The following is an 18,929-nucleotide window of genomic DNA, read 5'->3' as shown; positions in this document are numbered from 1 at the left end:
TAGTCAAATGACCTTCCTTCAAAAAGAGACTTATGGGTTTACACTTTACTATATTTTTCCATTAACTATTAAGAAGCAACAGTGCTTCTTGTAGAGTAAACTCAAGAACTTACATGGAAATATTTTGGCTGAAGAAAAAAACTATGACAGAGAAAAATATTCTAAAAGAATGAAAAATACTTTTTTGTGGTTCTGAAATAGAAAAATTCAAAGATACTTTAATATGCTCAATAACCCCTCTATAATTTACTTTTAAATAATAATAATGACTATGGCTGACACTAAATGAACTGAGTACTTTGCCTGATGATTTCTATGTAAGGTTTCATTTATGTAAAAAAACAAACGAAAAGAAATTCCATGCAGTGTGTACCTGGACATATATTGTAATTTCTTTCTGTTCTAATTTTATATACTTTTATTAATACTTCTTAAATATACATTAAGAACTATATGATTTCTTATGTGGGAAAGAGCAAACCTTTGTTCTATTTTCTAGGTGGTAAATTAGGAAACAATAAAAAAAAAACTTATGACCTTATGCTGATCTCAAATGACATAAATTTCGACAATATGTTGTCTGCTATGTAAAGTTTCAGCATCCTAGTCAAAGAAAAGAATAGAAATAAAAATGGAAAATAAGAGAAGAATTAATATTTCAGATGTTAGATACTAAAACAAAACTTTAAGGTTTCTTGACTGGTTAGAGAAGACACAAATAGCCAATATTTTGAAAAATCTGAAATTTAACCTTGATTATTGTGATTTGCAGCTGTATTTTCAACTAGTTATATAAGGAGGGGAGGAATCGCTGTTTTCTTTTCAGGGAGCTACTCAATAGTATTCAAAATGAAAATTTAGTATAAGACTAACCTGTACTGACACTAACCATGGAAAATGAAGAAAACCCTCAAGAATAAAGATTTAAACTGCAGTGATGAGGATGGAAATGGTGGTCCAGTGTGTGTCCAGGGAAGGGAAAACCGCAAGCGCAGGGAGGAAAATGCCTTTGTTCGTCCTGTTGAAAATTTTGAATGACTACCTGATTATATTTTTCTTTTTATTACTGTTTTAACAGGAAATTATTTCAACTAGGATTTAAGTTAAAAGAAATATTCCTGAACCTCTGGTATCAAGAATAAACTAGATAAAAAGTAGCACAATTATTTCCAGCAAAGAGAAACCAAGAACAGAAAGTCATAAATTAGTTTCTCTTTAGTTCAATAGCGAGGAACTTTCTTCTTTTTTTTTTTTTCTAAGATTATGCAGCCAGCTTATTTCAAAAGGCCATTTAAAAACAAGATTGGATTTTTGGAAGAAAGAACAGAAATACCCATAGCAGTCTATGATCTTAAATGACCCACTAAAGCAGAGAAAAGAACAGGGAGTGAATTATTCAATTTCAGTTCTATCACCACATTCATATCGCCAATGCTGAACTTTTTAGCTAAGATTCTATACCTCATAACTGTTTAACAAATTATGACTCTTCTTCCATTTCTGGAAATGCTTGTGATTATTGTTATACTATGCTTTTTAAAATTTTTATGCTGCTATTATAATTATAGTGTCCTATATAGATAACACATATTTAACTCTTTTAATAGAAAATATTAACATATATTCGATTTTCAGACTTTCATACATATATTAATACACACACACACACACACATATATATATATATATATATGTCAGACAGGTATCCTATATTCAGTTAGAGAAGAACTAGAGATATGTTACCAAATACTTTACTAGTGAGTACAGTATATGAGATGTATATTAATTTTAGCAATATTTTCTTGATATTACAAACTAGGTATTGATTTTTTTTTTTTTTGAGACATAGTCTCACTCTGTTGCCTGTGGCATCAGCCTAGCTCACAGTAACCTCAAATTCCTGGTCTCAAGCATCCTCCTGCCTCAGCCTCCCCAGTAGCTGAAACTACAGGCATGTGCCACCATGCTCGGCTAATTTTTTCTATTTTTAGTAGAGACAAGGGTCTCACTCTTGCTCAGGTTGGTCTCAAACTCCAGAGCTCAAGCTATCCTGCCACCTCGGCCTCCAAGAGTGATAGCATTACAGGCGTGAGCCACCGCACCCAGCCTAGGTATTGATTTTAGAAGATTAATAGGAAATAGGAAAAGAGCCTTACATGAGGGAACATTTCAAAATGATTTATAATCTAGTATCAGTTTTCCTTCTGAGCTACCTTCTCAGTGTTTGGTGTGAGTGATGGAGATGAATGAGCAGTATCCTGGATTCTTTGTTTGCTAAGTAAAAATGTAGAGAAAATCATTAACATGCACCAAATAGTAAGATTTCTCCTGGGTATGATTCTAACACAAATTAGAATTGTGAAATAAGGTTGCCACGTGGGTTATGTACATTTGTTGATGAGATATGATAAGGGTTGATACTGCAGCGTGCAACAGTGAATAGAGGGCAAATTTGGAATCTCGGGCTGACATGTTGTAGATAATTTTCCTGGAGAAAGGAAACAAAAATTTGTATTTTTTGGTGAATTCTGTGACACAGCTGTATTTGAATAAAAAGAGAGAAAGAGAGAGAGAGAAGAGAGAGAAGACAGAGAAGAGAGAGAAGAGAGAGAGAGGTTACCTTTGTGGGCAAACCGAAGCAGAATAGGATGCTAATAAGGTCCAGAGGGGCAAACACTAAAAAGTTGGATTTCAGCCGGGCGCGGTGGCTCACGCTTGTAATCCTAGCACTCTGGGAGGCCGAGGCGGGCGGATTGCTCAAGGTCAGGAGTTCAAAACCAGCCTGAGCGAGACCCCGTCTCTACTATAAAAAATAGAAAGAAATTAATTGGCCAACTAATATATATATATATAAAATTAGCCGGGCATGGTGGCTCATGCCTGTAGTCCCAGCAACTTGGGAGGCTGAGGCAGTAGGATTGCTTAAGCCCAGGAGTTTGAGGTTGCTGTGAGCTAGGCTGACGCCACGGCACTCATCTAACCTAGGCAAGAAAGCGAGACTCTGTCTCAAAAAAAAAAAAAAAAGTTGGATTTCAGTTGGGAGAAGGGTTCTTGTGGCTAAAAGGCAATAAGAATATTCTTAAGATATTGTTTATAGACTTGTATATTGTCTTCTAACAAAGACATGACTAATATATTATTGATGAGAATAAGGAAAGAAAACTGATTTTGGGAGACAGTATAGCTTAACACAGAAAACCTGAAGTCAGAGACATGTAGGTCCCAATTTCAGCTCTGCTACTTAAGTAACCATGTGGTCTTTGTCAACTTTGCTGAGCCTAAGTTTCCCTGTGAAGGGAAGATGCTAATAGCTAGTAGGGTCTGGGGGGCATTTGGAAAAGGGAGAATTGGGATGAACATCCCAGATGATTATAATGAGACTTGGAGGAGGCATGCTCATGAAAGCAGACGAGATAGAAGTTAGCCTCAGAAGTTGTCAAAAGAGAAGCTTAATTACTCATTACATGTGTGAGGAAGAATTATTTATTCTAGGATTAAAAAATTTAAGAGACCTTAAAGATAGTACCTAGTGGCCAAGAAAAATTTAAAGAAATGAACAAAGAAATAAGGAAAAAAAAAACCAGAGAAAGGAATAAAGTACATAGTTCACTTTCTCAGTAATGAATAAAGCCAAAGAAGTCAATCTATAAATTGCATATATCGCTCCCTCTGATTATTGTCTATGGAGCAGATTTAATTGCAATAATTTGAATTACTTTGATGGGTTAGTCTTAAGATAAGTTTCAAGGGTAATTGTAATTAAAAGAAAAACTCTTCTTATTAAAAGTATTAAACTATTCCAGATCACGGAAAATAAATGAAAGCTCAAAAATATTTATTAAAAATACCAAAATGTTAGATGATCAATATAATACAAAATGGAAAAATAATGGACCATGTAATTTTATTCATCAAAATAGATCTAAACATTTCAATAAAAGTTTAGCAGGTTAATCTAACAGAGTAAAAATAATAACAATCCATCATAGTCAATTGGATTTTGTTATGGACATAGAGATGGTTGAAAATATGAAATTTCATTTACACAATTTTTATATCAATGCAGTAAAGAGGATGAAATATATTTATGTAAAAGAGTCTGGAAGTTGATTACACAGTAACAATTTCTAATAAAAAGTCTTAGTGGACTAGAAATACAAACAAATTACTTAAGCATGATAAAGATTCATTTCTAAAAATCAAGAAAAATATCTCACTATATAATGAAATATTAATGATGCCACTATAATAAAAAAAAGACAAGAGTTTCCCTGTCACCATGATCATTCAATTTTGTTTTCAACATTAAGCTAATGAAATCATTCACTAAAATGAAATGAATGCTTTTCAACAACTGGGGCTGGAGCAATTGGGCATTTAGAAGCAAAAACAAAACATATAAACAAAACCTCACATTAAGTCTCATGCCATGTGCAAACATATATAAAAAGTAACTCAAATAGACCAGGGACTTATATGTGACATATAAAATTATAACCTTTTTAGGAAAAAAGAAAAACAAGAGAAAATCTTCAGGACCAAGAACTAAATGAATCACTGTTAGACTTGACAGCTAAAGCATGATTCATAAAAGGAAAAATTGATAAACTAGACCTCATCAACATTAAGGACCTTTTCTCTTAAAAATTGTTTTTTAAGAGGATAAAAAAAAACAGTTATAGACTGGGAGAAAATATTTTAAATTTACATATCTGACAAAGGATTTGTATCTGGATTAAAAGAGAACTCTTCAAACTCAGCAGTTAACAAACACACCAACAAAAATAATGCAGTTAGAAAATGGGCCAAGGACATGAACAGACATTTTACTGAATGGTATACGCAGATCACAAATAAACACATTAAAAGTTGGTCAGCCTCATTAACTATTAGAGAATATAAGTTAAAATCCCAATGGGACATCACTACACATATACCAGAATACCTATTTTTTTTAATAATACCGACTGTAGCCAAAGATTCAGAGAAGCCAGATCATTACTATTTTGCTGGTGAGAATGTAAAATGGTACACCTACTCTAGAAAAGCATATAGAATTCTTTAATAATACTAAACATATGCTTACCATTGATCCAGCAACTACATGCTTTGCCTTTATCTCTGAGAGAGAAAATTTGTGTTCACACAAAAACTTATAAACCAAATGTTGATGACAGCTTCATTCATAATAACCCCAAACTAGAAATAATAGTTGAAATGTCCTTCAACATGTGAATGGCTAGCAAGTGTGGTATGTTTATATCCTGGAATACTACTCGGCATCAAAAGAAGTAGATTATTGATATACTCAACAACTTGTATGTATCTCAGTGGAATTCTGTTGAGTAAAAAAATGCCAATCTCAGAAGGTTTTGTATTAGATGAATCTAATTATATAGCATTCTTAAAATTACAAAAGTTTAGAGATGGAGAACAGAGAGGAGGTTGCTATGGTTTGGGGATGGGAGGTGTGGTAATAGAAGGGTAACATAAGAGATCCTGGTCATGGAACTGTTGGTGACTGTGGTACTTACTGGTCACATGTGATGTATTGCATAGAACTGCACACACACACACACACACACACACACACACACACGCACACACAAACACACACATAAATGAATATATGTAAATCTGGCGAAATCTGGATAAGGTCGATAGAGCATATCAATGTCAATTTCCTTTTGTGATATTATTATGCAAGATATTACCTGTTATTGAGAGAAACTGAATGAATGATATACAGATCTCTCTGTAGTATTTCTTGCAACTGCATGTGAATCTTCAATCACCTGGGAAAAAAGTATATATAAAGTAAATAAATTGTTTGAACTTTGTGAAAGAAGAAATAAAAGAATCTTTTAAAAAGATGATGTAATTGAATGTATAAAATATAAAAGATTCAATTATCACTGGAATTTTTAAGAAAATGTGATATGGTATATAATATAATTGTCAACCTTATAGATATAATAATCATTAAGAATAAAAATAGGAAATGTTCTATTTGTAACAAACCATATATATATTTAGGACTAAATTAAATAGGAAAGTTAAAGGATGTATATGAAAAATCAAAGATAAAATATTATCAATGTAATATTCACAATAAAATGTGAATGGAATACGTAGTTCTGAATGAAAACCCTTAATATGCAAAATATTTAAAGTTTTCTAATTTACTGTGTATAAATAGTTCTATTTTAATAACATTGCCAACTGAGTGGTGATGATTTTAAATTTCACATGAAAGAATACATGTTTAAGAATTACCAAAATATAATTTGAAAAGTTATTTAAAAATAATATTATTTGGTCCAATGTATTTCCCTTACAAGATTTTTTATATTAGCATCTTCCTTAAAAATACTGTAAACAAAATATATAGAATTCATTAGGAACAGACAAAATATTTTTGGAAGACAAACAGATGCATATTTATAAAAGGATATAGTACAGTTAAATTTTAAATTTAGTAGATAAGGATTATTTGTTTAATAGACTGTATTAGCATAATCTCTCCCACTAGAATAAACATATGCTTGCCTCCCACCTTTGTCTATATAAATTCATTGGATCAAATAAATAAATACTTATCAAATAGAGATGGTAAAATATAATTCTGTAAGAATTGAAAGGATTAGATTAGAAAAATTGATGGTAAATTTATATAATATTGGGAAATTTTAAGTTTTGAAATTAATCTATATCAAAATCTGGTCTTACTGAGATATTTCATAGAATAAATGTATTTCTAAAGCCCTAGTAAAATTAGCTCACATGATTAGAATCTCAGACTCCTATGAAGGAAAATAAATTCTAGAATCAAGACATATTTGGCTAGTCAAACAACAGGCACTCATCCTTTTAAGAAAAATGTTCTTCCTCCTTTTCTGGCCTTTGCCATTCCCTTCTTCTGCCCTTGGAAACGTAACATCCAAGTCATTTTATTTATACTTTAATAGACTGTTTTCCAGAGGAGTTTTAGATTCACAGCAAAATTAAGAGAAAGGTACAGAAATGTCCCATATACTAACCCCTGCCTGGCCTCACACATTCATAGACTCCCCCATTATCAACACCCCCCACCAGGGTGTTAACCACTGATGAACCTACATAGGCATGTCGTTATCACCCCAAGTCCACAGTTTATGGTAGAATTCACTGTTCATGGTACGCATCCCATGGGTTTGAACAAATATGTATTGACAGGTATCCACCATCATAGTATCCTACAGAATAGTGTCACTGCCCTAAAAAATCGCCTGTACTCACCTAGCCATCCCTCCCCCTGCAACTCTTGGCAACCACTGATCTTTTCACTGTCTCTAGAGTTTTCTTTTTCAAAAATGTCATTTATTTGGAATTATACAGTATGTAGCCTTTTCAGATTGGCTTCTTTCACTTAGTAATATGCATTGAAATTTTCTCCATTGTCTTTTCCTGACTTGATAGCTCATTTTTCTTTTGGCACTGAATAACCATTCATTGTCTGGGTGTATCACAATTTACCCATTCACCTACTGAAGAACATCTTGGTTGCTTCCAAATTTTGGCAATTATGAATAAAGCTGCTATCAACAGCTGTGTGCAGGTTTTTTTGTGTTCATAAGTTTTCAACTCTTTTGGGTAAATTCCAAGGAACGTGATTACTGGAATGTATGATAAGAATATGTTTTGTTTTGTAAAAAACTGCTGAACTGCTTTATTTTATTTTATTTATTTATTTATTTTATTTCAGCATATTATGAGGGTACAAATGTTTGACTATATGATTTTGCATTCTCACCAACAATGAATGAAAGTTTGTCATTTTATTTTTAAGTGCGGCCTTCTTTGATTCCTTTTGCAAGATATTTCTCTTCCTTTCTCCAAACTCATTTAGCACACTCTATCTTCATATTCCCGCATCTATCATAATCTTTGCTAAGCAAGTGCAAATCCCTCATGAGAGGGCAAAGATAGGTCTCCTGCACTTTACAATACTTAATTTTTGCCTTGAAATTTTTTGAATGAATTAAGAAAGTTCAATGTTTGGTATGTCAGACTGCCAGGCAAATGATCAAATGTATATCTTTGCCCAACAGCATTCTGTTTTATAAAACTATATATATATCACAATACTTTATGCTAAGATTGGAATCAAACAATTCACTGTTTCTACTATGATTTTTTTCAATTATTTCCTGGCAGTTATTTTGTGGATTAAATACATGATTGATTTATGTGAAAAGGAATTGCATTTGAAGTTATTGACTCTTTGCCCCAGCTTCTCGGCTGGAAAAAAACAAAGCTCTTTCTGCAATAAGTGTTGAACCTTTAAAAAATAAAATCTAATGAGGTTAGTATATATCCTTGACATTTTATTTTCTACCAGAGTGAAGGTCACAGCTGAAAGGCCACAAAGATGAATTTGTACAGCAAATAAACAATGCGATTATTTTGCAAAGAAAATGCAATATTGCTGTCTATAACCTATTGCATTTAAAGGGTATTTGTGGTGCCTAATTTTGGCACTCAAATTCTGTTGTCCTTTCATTTCTTAAATTTTGAACATAAGAATGGGAGTACACCCAGCTTAACTGTTAGACACTAGTATAAAATGTGTGATTTTCATTAATATTCTAGCATTTTATCATTTGAACTTTACATATATGTTTTAAGTCTACTTGGTTGGTAATTATTTGGTGGAACTTGGTATTTAGTCTATGAATATTTATTTGGAGAAATTCCTTCTGAGTTGGGAAGTTTTATGATATAGGTTTGTATCCCTCAACTCTGCCATCTTCAGTTTTTACAACAAAACTATAAATTTATCACTAAAGAAAATATGTCAAAGTTGAGTTTGGAGAGTGGGGAGCTAGATTATGGTTTAAACAGTGAAAAATATGCCTTTTTAGAAAAATGCACAATAGAATTTCTTAACTGCTTTCATACTATATATCACTACATAACATGAGATTGATCTATTAAATTTATATAAGATTAACACAATTTTAATTTTTTAAAAAATAATTTGTTGCAAAGAATCATTAAACAAGCTTCAAATTCCAAAAGCCATGTCACAGTGGTCAGTTTAGATTGTTATCTAGTTAACATATTTCTCTAAGCAAAGCATTCCAAATTTTATAATATGTTCATTTTAAAAACTAACAGGAAACATATATCTAATCTGGAATTTCTTTTATTTTAGATGAGCTGTCTAATTCATCAGAAACCAGATTGTCTTTAGAAGACCTGTTTAGGAAAGAATTTGTGCTTCATGATCCAGAAGCTCGATGGATCAATGGTATGTGTCTACGTTTTTATATGCTGTATTTATTTTGAGTTCTCCATAATTAAAAATAGTGATATCTGTCATTAATATTATAATAGATGTTATGTTTCAAAGATTACATTCATTATTTAATCAGAAATTAAAACTTTAGCTCTTGTGAGAGAAAACCAATTCCTAAGACAGCAAAACAATAAAATTGTCCTCCAAACATTAGTTGACTCTTCTGTATCTGCTGTTCTCTCACGATCATCATTTGTATGACTTTAAAGACTTAATAACATCTCTAGCATTTCCCTAGATAATTCTTCTTGATGTAGCAGTATAGATTTTGGGAGCCTGTATACACACACACACACACACACACACACACTCATATACACACATACATACACATACACACATACACACGCATACATATACACACATAAACACACATACATATATACACATACACAAATACATATATACACACACATACATATATACATACACACATATACACACATACACACACTCTCATATATATGTAAGTGCTTCAAATTTGACAATATAATTAGTTTTCTTTTCTCTGTTTGTGGCTTCCACTTAGCTTAAGTGTTACAAACTAAGCAGGCTCTTTGCAAAGTTGAAATGATTTGGAAATAATATGGAAATATATTACACTTTGTCTTTTTTTTCTGGCCTAGCAAAGAAACCACCTCAGCTTTCTTTTAGTCAGCATCTGGGATTAAAATAATAAAATAAAATATAACCACTTAACAGCTCTATGGACTTTGGTTTGTCTTTATCCAAGGCAGTAAGGGCATTATTAGATGAGCTGGTCATAAGAAATATATTGGTGAAAAACATGCCAGCTTGTCATTCTTTGAGTATTCTACTTTTCCCAGTCATACTAATCTTCATGGTTGGATAGATTTAGTCTTTACCCTTCACTTTATTTAGACAAAATATCTTTGAAAATACATTTTCAAGGCATAGAGTAAATTATTTTAGGCAAAAGGCAAAGCTCTTTTTATCTAATAAAAATCATCTCATTTACAGACCATTTCTTCTTCTCTAATATTCTAATTAAGTATATTTATGTCTGTAAATTAAACTTTAATTCATAGAAGCTATAAAAAGAATGTAATTTAACCCATGAAGGGCAAGGGGCAGATCACACTTGTTTACTTGGCACTGATCTAGTTCCTGAAGATCAGCAGACACTCAAGATTCATTTATTGAAAAAATGGATAAATGTTTTAAATTAAAGTCCAGTGTCATTTTTGCATAAACATAAGTTTCAGTTGAAATCTATTAGAAGATGAACATGTGTCCTTGTAAAGGTAGTGCACATAGAGAACACAACATAACATTTTTCTTAATCTATTTGTAAATATATATTTTGGATTGTTTATAAATTTAGGACTAGCTTTATTTTTGCCTTTGTACTATGATTATTTCACATGTATGGTACGATGAGCACTATGACTAAAGAAAACTAATGAAAAAAGGTATATTGTTGCCAAACATTGTCCTAATACACAAATGTCTCACAAATCATTCTTCTAAAGTATGAGTGTAATTACACAAATCACCTATTTACTTGCTAGCAAATATTTTCTGTTGAGGAAAATAAAAAGGGAAGCTGTCAGAATATTTTTTGAAAATGTATAGTATTGTGAGTCATTAGATTTGAAATGCTGAATACTCTTCTGTTTAATTCACCGTGATTTTGGACAAATTATAGAAATTTGTACAGTCTTAGACTTTGGAAAGCCAGAAAAAATGATGGGCCTCATCTGCCTTCTCAGGTTAGCTTGGGCTATTTAAAGAAGCATTTACTCCTGTGTATAACTGACACTTTGATATTGAGTGCCAAAGGACTGGATAGATATTTAAGCAGTGAACTGCATGCTAAATTAAATCCCATTTCAATATCTAGGACACAGATTCTACTCTTACACTTCACATGATACTAAAATAATATTTTTGGAGTTAATCATTTTAATCAAAGTAATGTCTTTACCAGTCATTGGTAAACTTGATCTTCAGAAGGCATTCTAGGCCAAAGCTGCAGTGTTATTATAACATTCAAAATAGTACCTAACATATATAATATTTATAAAAGCATTTGACATAAAAGCAACCCTTTAAACTCAAGTAAGCAGAATGTAAGCTCTGAAAGCATACAGTCTTAGTATTAATAAATATCACTGGGAAAAAGAGTTGGTGCATTGTCATTGGATTGCCTGCATTTAGTTGCTTTTCAAACAGGAGAATGGATTTTTGCTTTTATGCTACTCAGACCTCTTTTCTGGTAATCACTAGATATTTGACCTAGTTCCATATTCTTCATGTAGCCAGGAAATGCAGTGGGAACTATATGAATAGGATAGGTAACCTTGGCCTCATTATCAACAATTATATCTAAATGTAAATGTCAGCTTTTCCTTTATTCTCAAGAGATGTCTCAAGAGGTTTTCTTAGTGTATAAGTCACTCGAAGGAGTCCAAGCTAAGCTTATTTAGAAGCTTCATTTAATTCTTAGAGGTCATCACAGAAACTCTTAATGCTTTACTGATCAAGGGAAAGGAGGAAGTCTAGGCGGCCCCGACACGTGTTGGTGGTAGTGAAGCAATGTCATTCATTATGCTAGTTCTCAAATAATATATCTGAGGATGTCATCGCAGCCTTGGATGGATGCTCGTGTTCATGGTTAGCTTAACAATTGCCTTACCCCAAATCTGGTCATATCCTTGAAATCTACATTTTTATAGCATCTTCTTCCTAGCTATGTCACCTTGAAACCTGGAAATCCATCTTCTTTAAAATTATTCATCTATTCATACATTTGATGATCAATTAATCACCAAAGAAAGATCTAATATTGAGTACTTTCTATGTTAAGCTCTGTGAGATGCTTTATATGCATATTTCATATGATAGAACATGACATTACGGTTAACCCAAGAAAACTGAGGCTTAACCAAGAAACTTATCCAAGAACACACCTTACAGGGAGCAGAACCTGCTTGAATCCTTATGTCTAAGTATAATACTTACCCTCTTTCATTGTTTCACTCTAACATGCCATTGTCATGTGTAGCACATTCATCAATTACCTCCCTGACAATCATATTTTCACAGATCCCATTATTATTGTAGGGTGGAAAGATACTTCTATAACAAAAGACAGGCTAACAAGAGAAAAATATAACAAATTTGTTTAATCAAAGTTTTGAGTGCTATTGGAGCCTTCAAAAGTGAAGATACAGAGGGCCAGGGGAAACTGTTTTTATGCTTAGGTTCAATGAAGTGTGGACAGCTATATCGAAATGTGATTGGACAAAAGGGTATGATCTAATGGTAACAGACTGAGTGGGGAAACCCAGAAAGGCCTGTCTGTTCAGATTCTTCTTGGCCTCTCTAAATAGCATTCTTTCCTCCCAGATATAGGGAAGGACTCCTTTGGAAAGAGGGTCTTATGATCTACTATCAGACAAAATAGAGACAATTCCTTTATGGCCGAGAATTCTTTTATGGCCACCTCCTGCATAGAAAGGCAGGGGAAGGTTAAAGTAATGTTTCTGGGGTTTATGGCTTCCTTGGAAGAAGGGTTCTAGTTTCTACGACCTGCCTTAAGGAAAAATAATTCTGATTTCTATGACTTGCTTTGGGACAGATAGAGGGGCAGGAGAGTAGAAGGTGGGAGAAGGTCAGAAAGATTTTGCTTCTGAGATTGCTTCCAAGGACATCCAGTCTCCTTTAGTTAGTTCAAAGTACTGAGCATGTCAGAGTGCCATGCTTTCTTTGGGGCATCATTTCTGAGCAACAACACTACTAATCCTTTTATGCTGAGTACTACCATAATATCTTTGTGTCCCCAGGTACAACTGTATAGGGGTAACTTATGCAGTCACTAAAAATAATGTATAAGCAATTTTATTGACATGTTTGTAATCCAAAAAGTTAATAAAAGTGACTTCAAAACAATGTTGATAGTATGTGATATCACATTGTCTATATTATATAGCAGTGATTGTCTTCAGATTACCTTCTTCTCCTTAGCTCTTCTGATTTTTCTCAATTTTTTTCAATAAATATGTATATATGATTCTTTTATGACTGCTAAGGAATAAAAATTGCTCTCCCCCAATTTAGTCCCATGGATGTCCAATCCCTAGAGCAGGTTGTGCTCAAATACAACTTTCTCAGCCCTGGTTAAAAACTGCTAATGTACTTCTCAGAAACCATCTGAGGAACACTTTTAGCAACTGAATAAACACCAAGCTCCTCCCTTAGCGTTTCAATCTTCTCAGAGCCAAGCCTCAGCCAGGGTTCCACTATTCCACTTTGTATTATGTTGCAGTTCCATTTGCTACTTGATATTATCTTGAGTCTTAAAAGCTTTCATGTCTCTGTACCTTTGCCCACATTTTCTTCTCTACCCAGAATCTCTTCCCAAATCTGAACACTCAAATTTTAACCTCTGTGTAAACTTAATGCCCAGATGCAATGCCAATAACAATTACTTTTCCTGCCAGCTCTGAGAACATCACCTTCCAGTATACTCCAGAGGTTGACACTCCTGTATAGAAATTTCTATCTTGATTATAATTATAACATATCTAATCTCCTCTAAAACAATGCTTTTAAAACTATTGTGAAGGACTACTATTTTTAAGTTTTAATTCATTTGTTTTTATTTCCAATTTGGCATGAACAGATAGTTTTTAAAAATACAATAAAAATAAATTTCTAGAAAATTAAAATGATACATAGATATTCCAAACACAATAATAAGTTTTCTCTTATTATATTTAAAAGTCCTAAAATAACATTTAAAAAAAATAAGTGCAAACATAATGTTAGAAGGAAAGAAATGAATGTCATTACACTCATAACTTTTTGTTATTCCTAAATCAGAATTAAACAAAAATTGTGAGCAATAGCGAGCATTCACATTAGATTCCCATTTCCAGATTTTGAACAAAAACTGACATATCAATATATAGAGTGTTTAATATAATAAATGAGCTTGCTTCCTTTTCATTAATTAATCTAGTTTAGATTGATATTAGCAATATTCACAGGGGATAATGTATATCTAGACTGTTTCTGTTTTTTATTTAATAACACTGAGAGAAGATACCAGTCTCCAAGGTTAGGGTGATGATAATGTAAGAAGTTTTAAAACAACTTCAGTGATCTCAGGATATTCACTTTGAACTTTTATCCAAAATGAATCAAGTGATAATTGTATTTTTAAACTTTGTCTTCAATTCTTTATCAGTAGCCAGTTCCAACATGTATCCTCTATAAACAGTATAAATTATAAATATAAATCATATAAATTATCTTTTGCTCAAAAATATATTGTAGATCTAAAATACATCTGGGTTACAGTGAATAAATATACCATCCTGTAATGAGGTTTTACTGTGTAGAGCTGGTGTGTTGCTTGCTCACCCCATAAGTTTGACAACAACTGCACCCGCTTATACTAGTCCACTTATTATTTGCTTGGATCCTGCAACAATGTCACATTACTGTGAAAGTTTCTAAATCCTTACCCTCACTTAAACTTATGCTGTTCTGGACCAGTGCCCAACACTTCACCAACTGGATATAGTCTGCCAACATTACTCACCATAGACCTGCTCTAAGAGACAATAAGCCATGAGGAATAGGACTGTGTCATGTTCACATTTGAGTGGCCCCAGCAATCAGTCCCCTGCCTACTCTGCAGCTACTGCTCAATAAATAGTTTCGTTAGCAGAATGACAAAAATATTATATTTTCTTGATATATAAATGTGGGCTCACTTGATCCACAATCAGTGAAGGGTTAATTTTGCTTGTTTTTCGCAGTGTACATATATTTTTCTCTGATCTATATACAATGCGGGCTGTATATGTGATGCAAGTTATGGTACACCTTTTTTTTGAAAAATGGCTGGCTGTGATAAGTGATAATATATGAGACTCTGGGTTTTATCTTGATCTTATTAGACTTATGTTGGAGCCGATAAAACTCATTTGCCACATGATATTCCAATACAGATGTTTAAACCTGCTATCTTTTAAGGGATGTGTGACAGTGTAACATATTGAAATAGGAAAGTCATTAAATCAAGGCAAGCCAGGGCCTCTCCACAAGTTATTTAAGCCTTCTAAGGCTTAGTTTCTTCATCAAAAGGGGGATAATAATGCCATACCTAGAAGCAGAATGAAAAGTAAGTGAGCAAAAAGATGTAAAAAGTGAAGATAAAAAGACAAAAGGTTAAAAAAAAAAGGGGAAAGGAAGAAAATATATAAATAAAAAGCAAAGGTCTGCAGCCTTACAGGTCTTCATATAGTAGAGATTCATATATCTAATTGTAGAGATGCTCTGGACACCTTATTTTTTTTTATAAATTCTGCTAGCATTCTCATCCTCACAAATTGTGTCCAGGATATTGACGAGGCAGTGAAAAGTCACTGTCATAACTTTTACGAAAAACAAAGCATATCATTATAAATAATATCAGTAACTTCTATAATAATTAATAAAACAAAAATAGTAAAAATCAAACAAACCAATCTATTCTATTATCATTTGTTTGTTTGGCACTATTTTATTATGCTAGGAGTTTTGTCCATCAATTTAATTTGGTTGAGCTGCAGAAGTTGTTGGATCTCTTAGTGCACAGGGAATTATTTATAACTCTAACAGTATCTGTCCTATACTCAACTCTGAGTCAAAAGTATCTTGTTTTTATCTTTAAAAATTTTATTTTTTATAATTATCAACCAAACTGATGCTTAAATAAAATAGAGTTGAATTTATATCTGTGAGGTTCATGAAGATATATATGTTCATTACAACATAATTTATAAAGACAAAATATTGGATAGACACTAAATGTACACAATTAGATATGTGATTAAATAGATAAATTTATATCTATTTGCTGGACTACTAGGCAGCCATTAAAATTCATCTTTTTAAATAATTGAAATTAATTTTAATTAAATATTTTGATTAATTAGAAAAGTAGTGACATCAGAACATAGAATAAAATGCTAAATGAAAAAAGTAGAGACCAAAATTATATACATAGTATATTAACAATTGCATCACATGCATGCACACAATTGCATATGCATAGAAAATCATACCAGGATTAAATGTGCCAAAACAGTAAATAATTTTCTGATATAGTGATTAAGAGTTACTGTTTTCATTTTTCCCCTGTTTTGTCTAAATATTAAAATATTGCAGCAAGTATGCTGTTACATTTATATTAATGACAGCTAACAAGTAAAATTCTCATTAAAATGTAAATACATGGTTACTATTTATGAATTTTTTTTTATCATTTGGAAAAAAGGGATAAGGGCTAAAATGAGGAATGCCCAGGATGGCTGGCGGCACAGAGCTCTAAAAGATGTGAAAGGGACATTAGAAATATAATCCCCTGTGTAGTAGGCGAAAACAGATCCCCATCCCCATATGCTAGAATGAAGGACAATGTTCCTTTCTTTCCAAAGACCCACCAGAGAGTGAGGCACAGCGAGGAGCCTGAAGTTGTTACTAATCCTGGGTTATGAGAATATTCTCAGCGCAGCAATGGGCTTTTAGACTTAAGTGGCACCGGTTCTTACGATAGCAGCTTCACTCCCTTGTTCCCCAACAGTTGGAGACATAATATTCTCTGTAGATTATTCTTTTTTTCTTCCACTAATGTGAACACATAGAGGGCTATTGAAATTACACATCCCTAGATCCTGATTCTCAGCTCAGATAATTGAAAATTAAGGTAAGAATGTAATTTATTATTAGACTGATTTTTTAGAGTAATATATGTCAAAGTATCTTACTCTCAGGAGTAGATAATTTTCTCCCCAAAATTAAAGAAGTGCATACATAGGTATACCATTAAACATATTTGCTTCCCTCCAAGTGACTCAAAATATTTTCTTTATTGCTATATTATTTGTTAAATTATGCTTTTACCAAAGTTTAAATTTAATTTTATCTTTATTAAAACTGCTTGAAATCACAAAATGCACTATAAAAACTTATACTATAACAATCTTATATACTAACTACATATATTCAAACTTTTGCTTTAAATTCAAATCTAAACAGTTTTTTCTCCAGGAAATGTTTTAAAATTCAAGTTTGCCTTAAAGTGACAATATTTATACTAAATGCCAAAGGAGCATAAGGAAAAGGATTAACTCACAAAATCCAATATTAACATTTTGGGGCAAAAAGTATTCAGGAAAAAATATTTCTATGTTGTAGAAAAGCAATGATGAAAGTATTTAAACATAATTTGAAATATACAATAAGCTCTACATTAAACATTCATGCTACTACCCATTTCCTAAACTTCTTAGAAAACTATATTTTGAATTTTTATTCTGTGATACATTGCGGCCCTGATATATTTTGATTTTTAAAAGAAGGGAAAAAAAGCTTGGGGAAATGAGGATGAAACAGTTACATTGAGAGTTGATCAACAAGCATTTACTGAGTTCCAACTATGTGCCCTGCACAGAGCTTTGTACGTCCCAGGTGGAATCTGTCGACATTTAAAAGGTTTGCAGTAAAATAAATAGTTTTCTCATAATCCTTCAGTGTTTTACAAAACTACGGTTGGTCTTGGCATTGTTGGCTTAAGAACTGGGTTTGTCAACACAAATATAGATTAATAAAAATGTTGACCTTACATCTATATTTCCATCTGTATATACTTCTATCCTTTCATCCATTCAATATGTATTTTGACAAAAATTTTTATTTATAGACAAAAGTTCTTCTAGATACAAGTATATATAATTGAATGAACATGGTTCCTTCACTCAAGGAAATTATGAATATAAAAGTTTTTCTCCATAGTGTACAACATCTTGAGCTTAAAGAAGTGAAATTAGTAATCAAAAGGCTGTGAACTAAGCAGAAAGTAGAGATAACTGGAAAATTGCAAGAACTATCAATGCAAACTATGATAACATTTGATTAGCCTTCTTTTCCTCCAAATCCAAAACACATCTCTATATCCCCCATGTCTCTCTTCTCTGTGGTACAGGACACACATAGTATATTTTGTTTTTTGAGCTTCCTTTTATTTTCTCTGCCTGTCTTTTTACTTGATACACCTTTTGGTAATAATTGTGACCACTATATACACATACCACTGACATGTTCAAAGGGAATAAAATATAGTTTGGGTATCCAGAGACTGTAGAAACTACATGAAAATAATAGGCCTAAAATAATTAGGAAATAATTAGGTGATAAATTTCTGGGCTGGTATTTTTAAAAACAATTATTAGAACTGTGAGAGATCAGTTTGAGTTAAGAATAGTTGGAGTAGTCTTTATGGAAAAGATATGAAGTTCAGGCTCAGCATAGAGGGCAAATGAGCCCAGGGGAGGAAGAATGAGGCGTTATAGCATAGTCTCAGGAATTTGTGCAGTATGTAAGGTAGACTGCTGGGAAAATGTTCTGTGTGGGTTTTTGTGAAAGTAGTTGTTAGTAAGGTCCATCAAGTCAGTGCTGGCATATAATTAGAATATATTTGGTTATTTTACTGTAATTGCTATGCTTTGCTCCATTTTAGCAGATTTATCCTTTCATTAGCTTATAATTTCAAAGAGAAGGATTTGAAGTTGCT

General features: G+C 32.4%; 1 protein-coding gene across 1 annotated transcript in view; it reads left to right on the top strand.

The window, feature by feature from the left end:
- Nucleotides 1-18,929, top strand: part of DPP10 (dipeptidyl peptidase like 10) — a 641,699-nt gene that overhangs the window by 146,470 nt on the left and 476,300 nt on the right. The window contains exon 3 of the mRNA XM_020288521.2: nt 9,197-9,292. Coding sequence (XP_020144110.2) covers nt 9,197-9,292 — 96 coding nt within the window. The remainder of the gene's footprint in view (nt 1-9,196; nt 9,293-18,929) is intronic.

Source organism: Microcebus murinus, chromosome 8, assembly GCF_040939455.1.
Source record: "Microcebus murinus isolate Inina chromosome 8, M.murinus_Inina_mat1.0, whole genome shotgun sequence".
In the NCBI taxonomy this organism is placed as follows: domain Eukaryota; kingdom Metazoa; phylum Chordata; class Mammalia; order Primates; family Cheirogaleidae; genus Microcebus; species Microcebus murinus.
The sequence above is the reverse complement of the archived record's forward strand: the minus strand, read 5'-3'. Positions and strand labels throughout refer to the sequence as shown.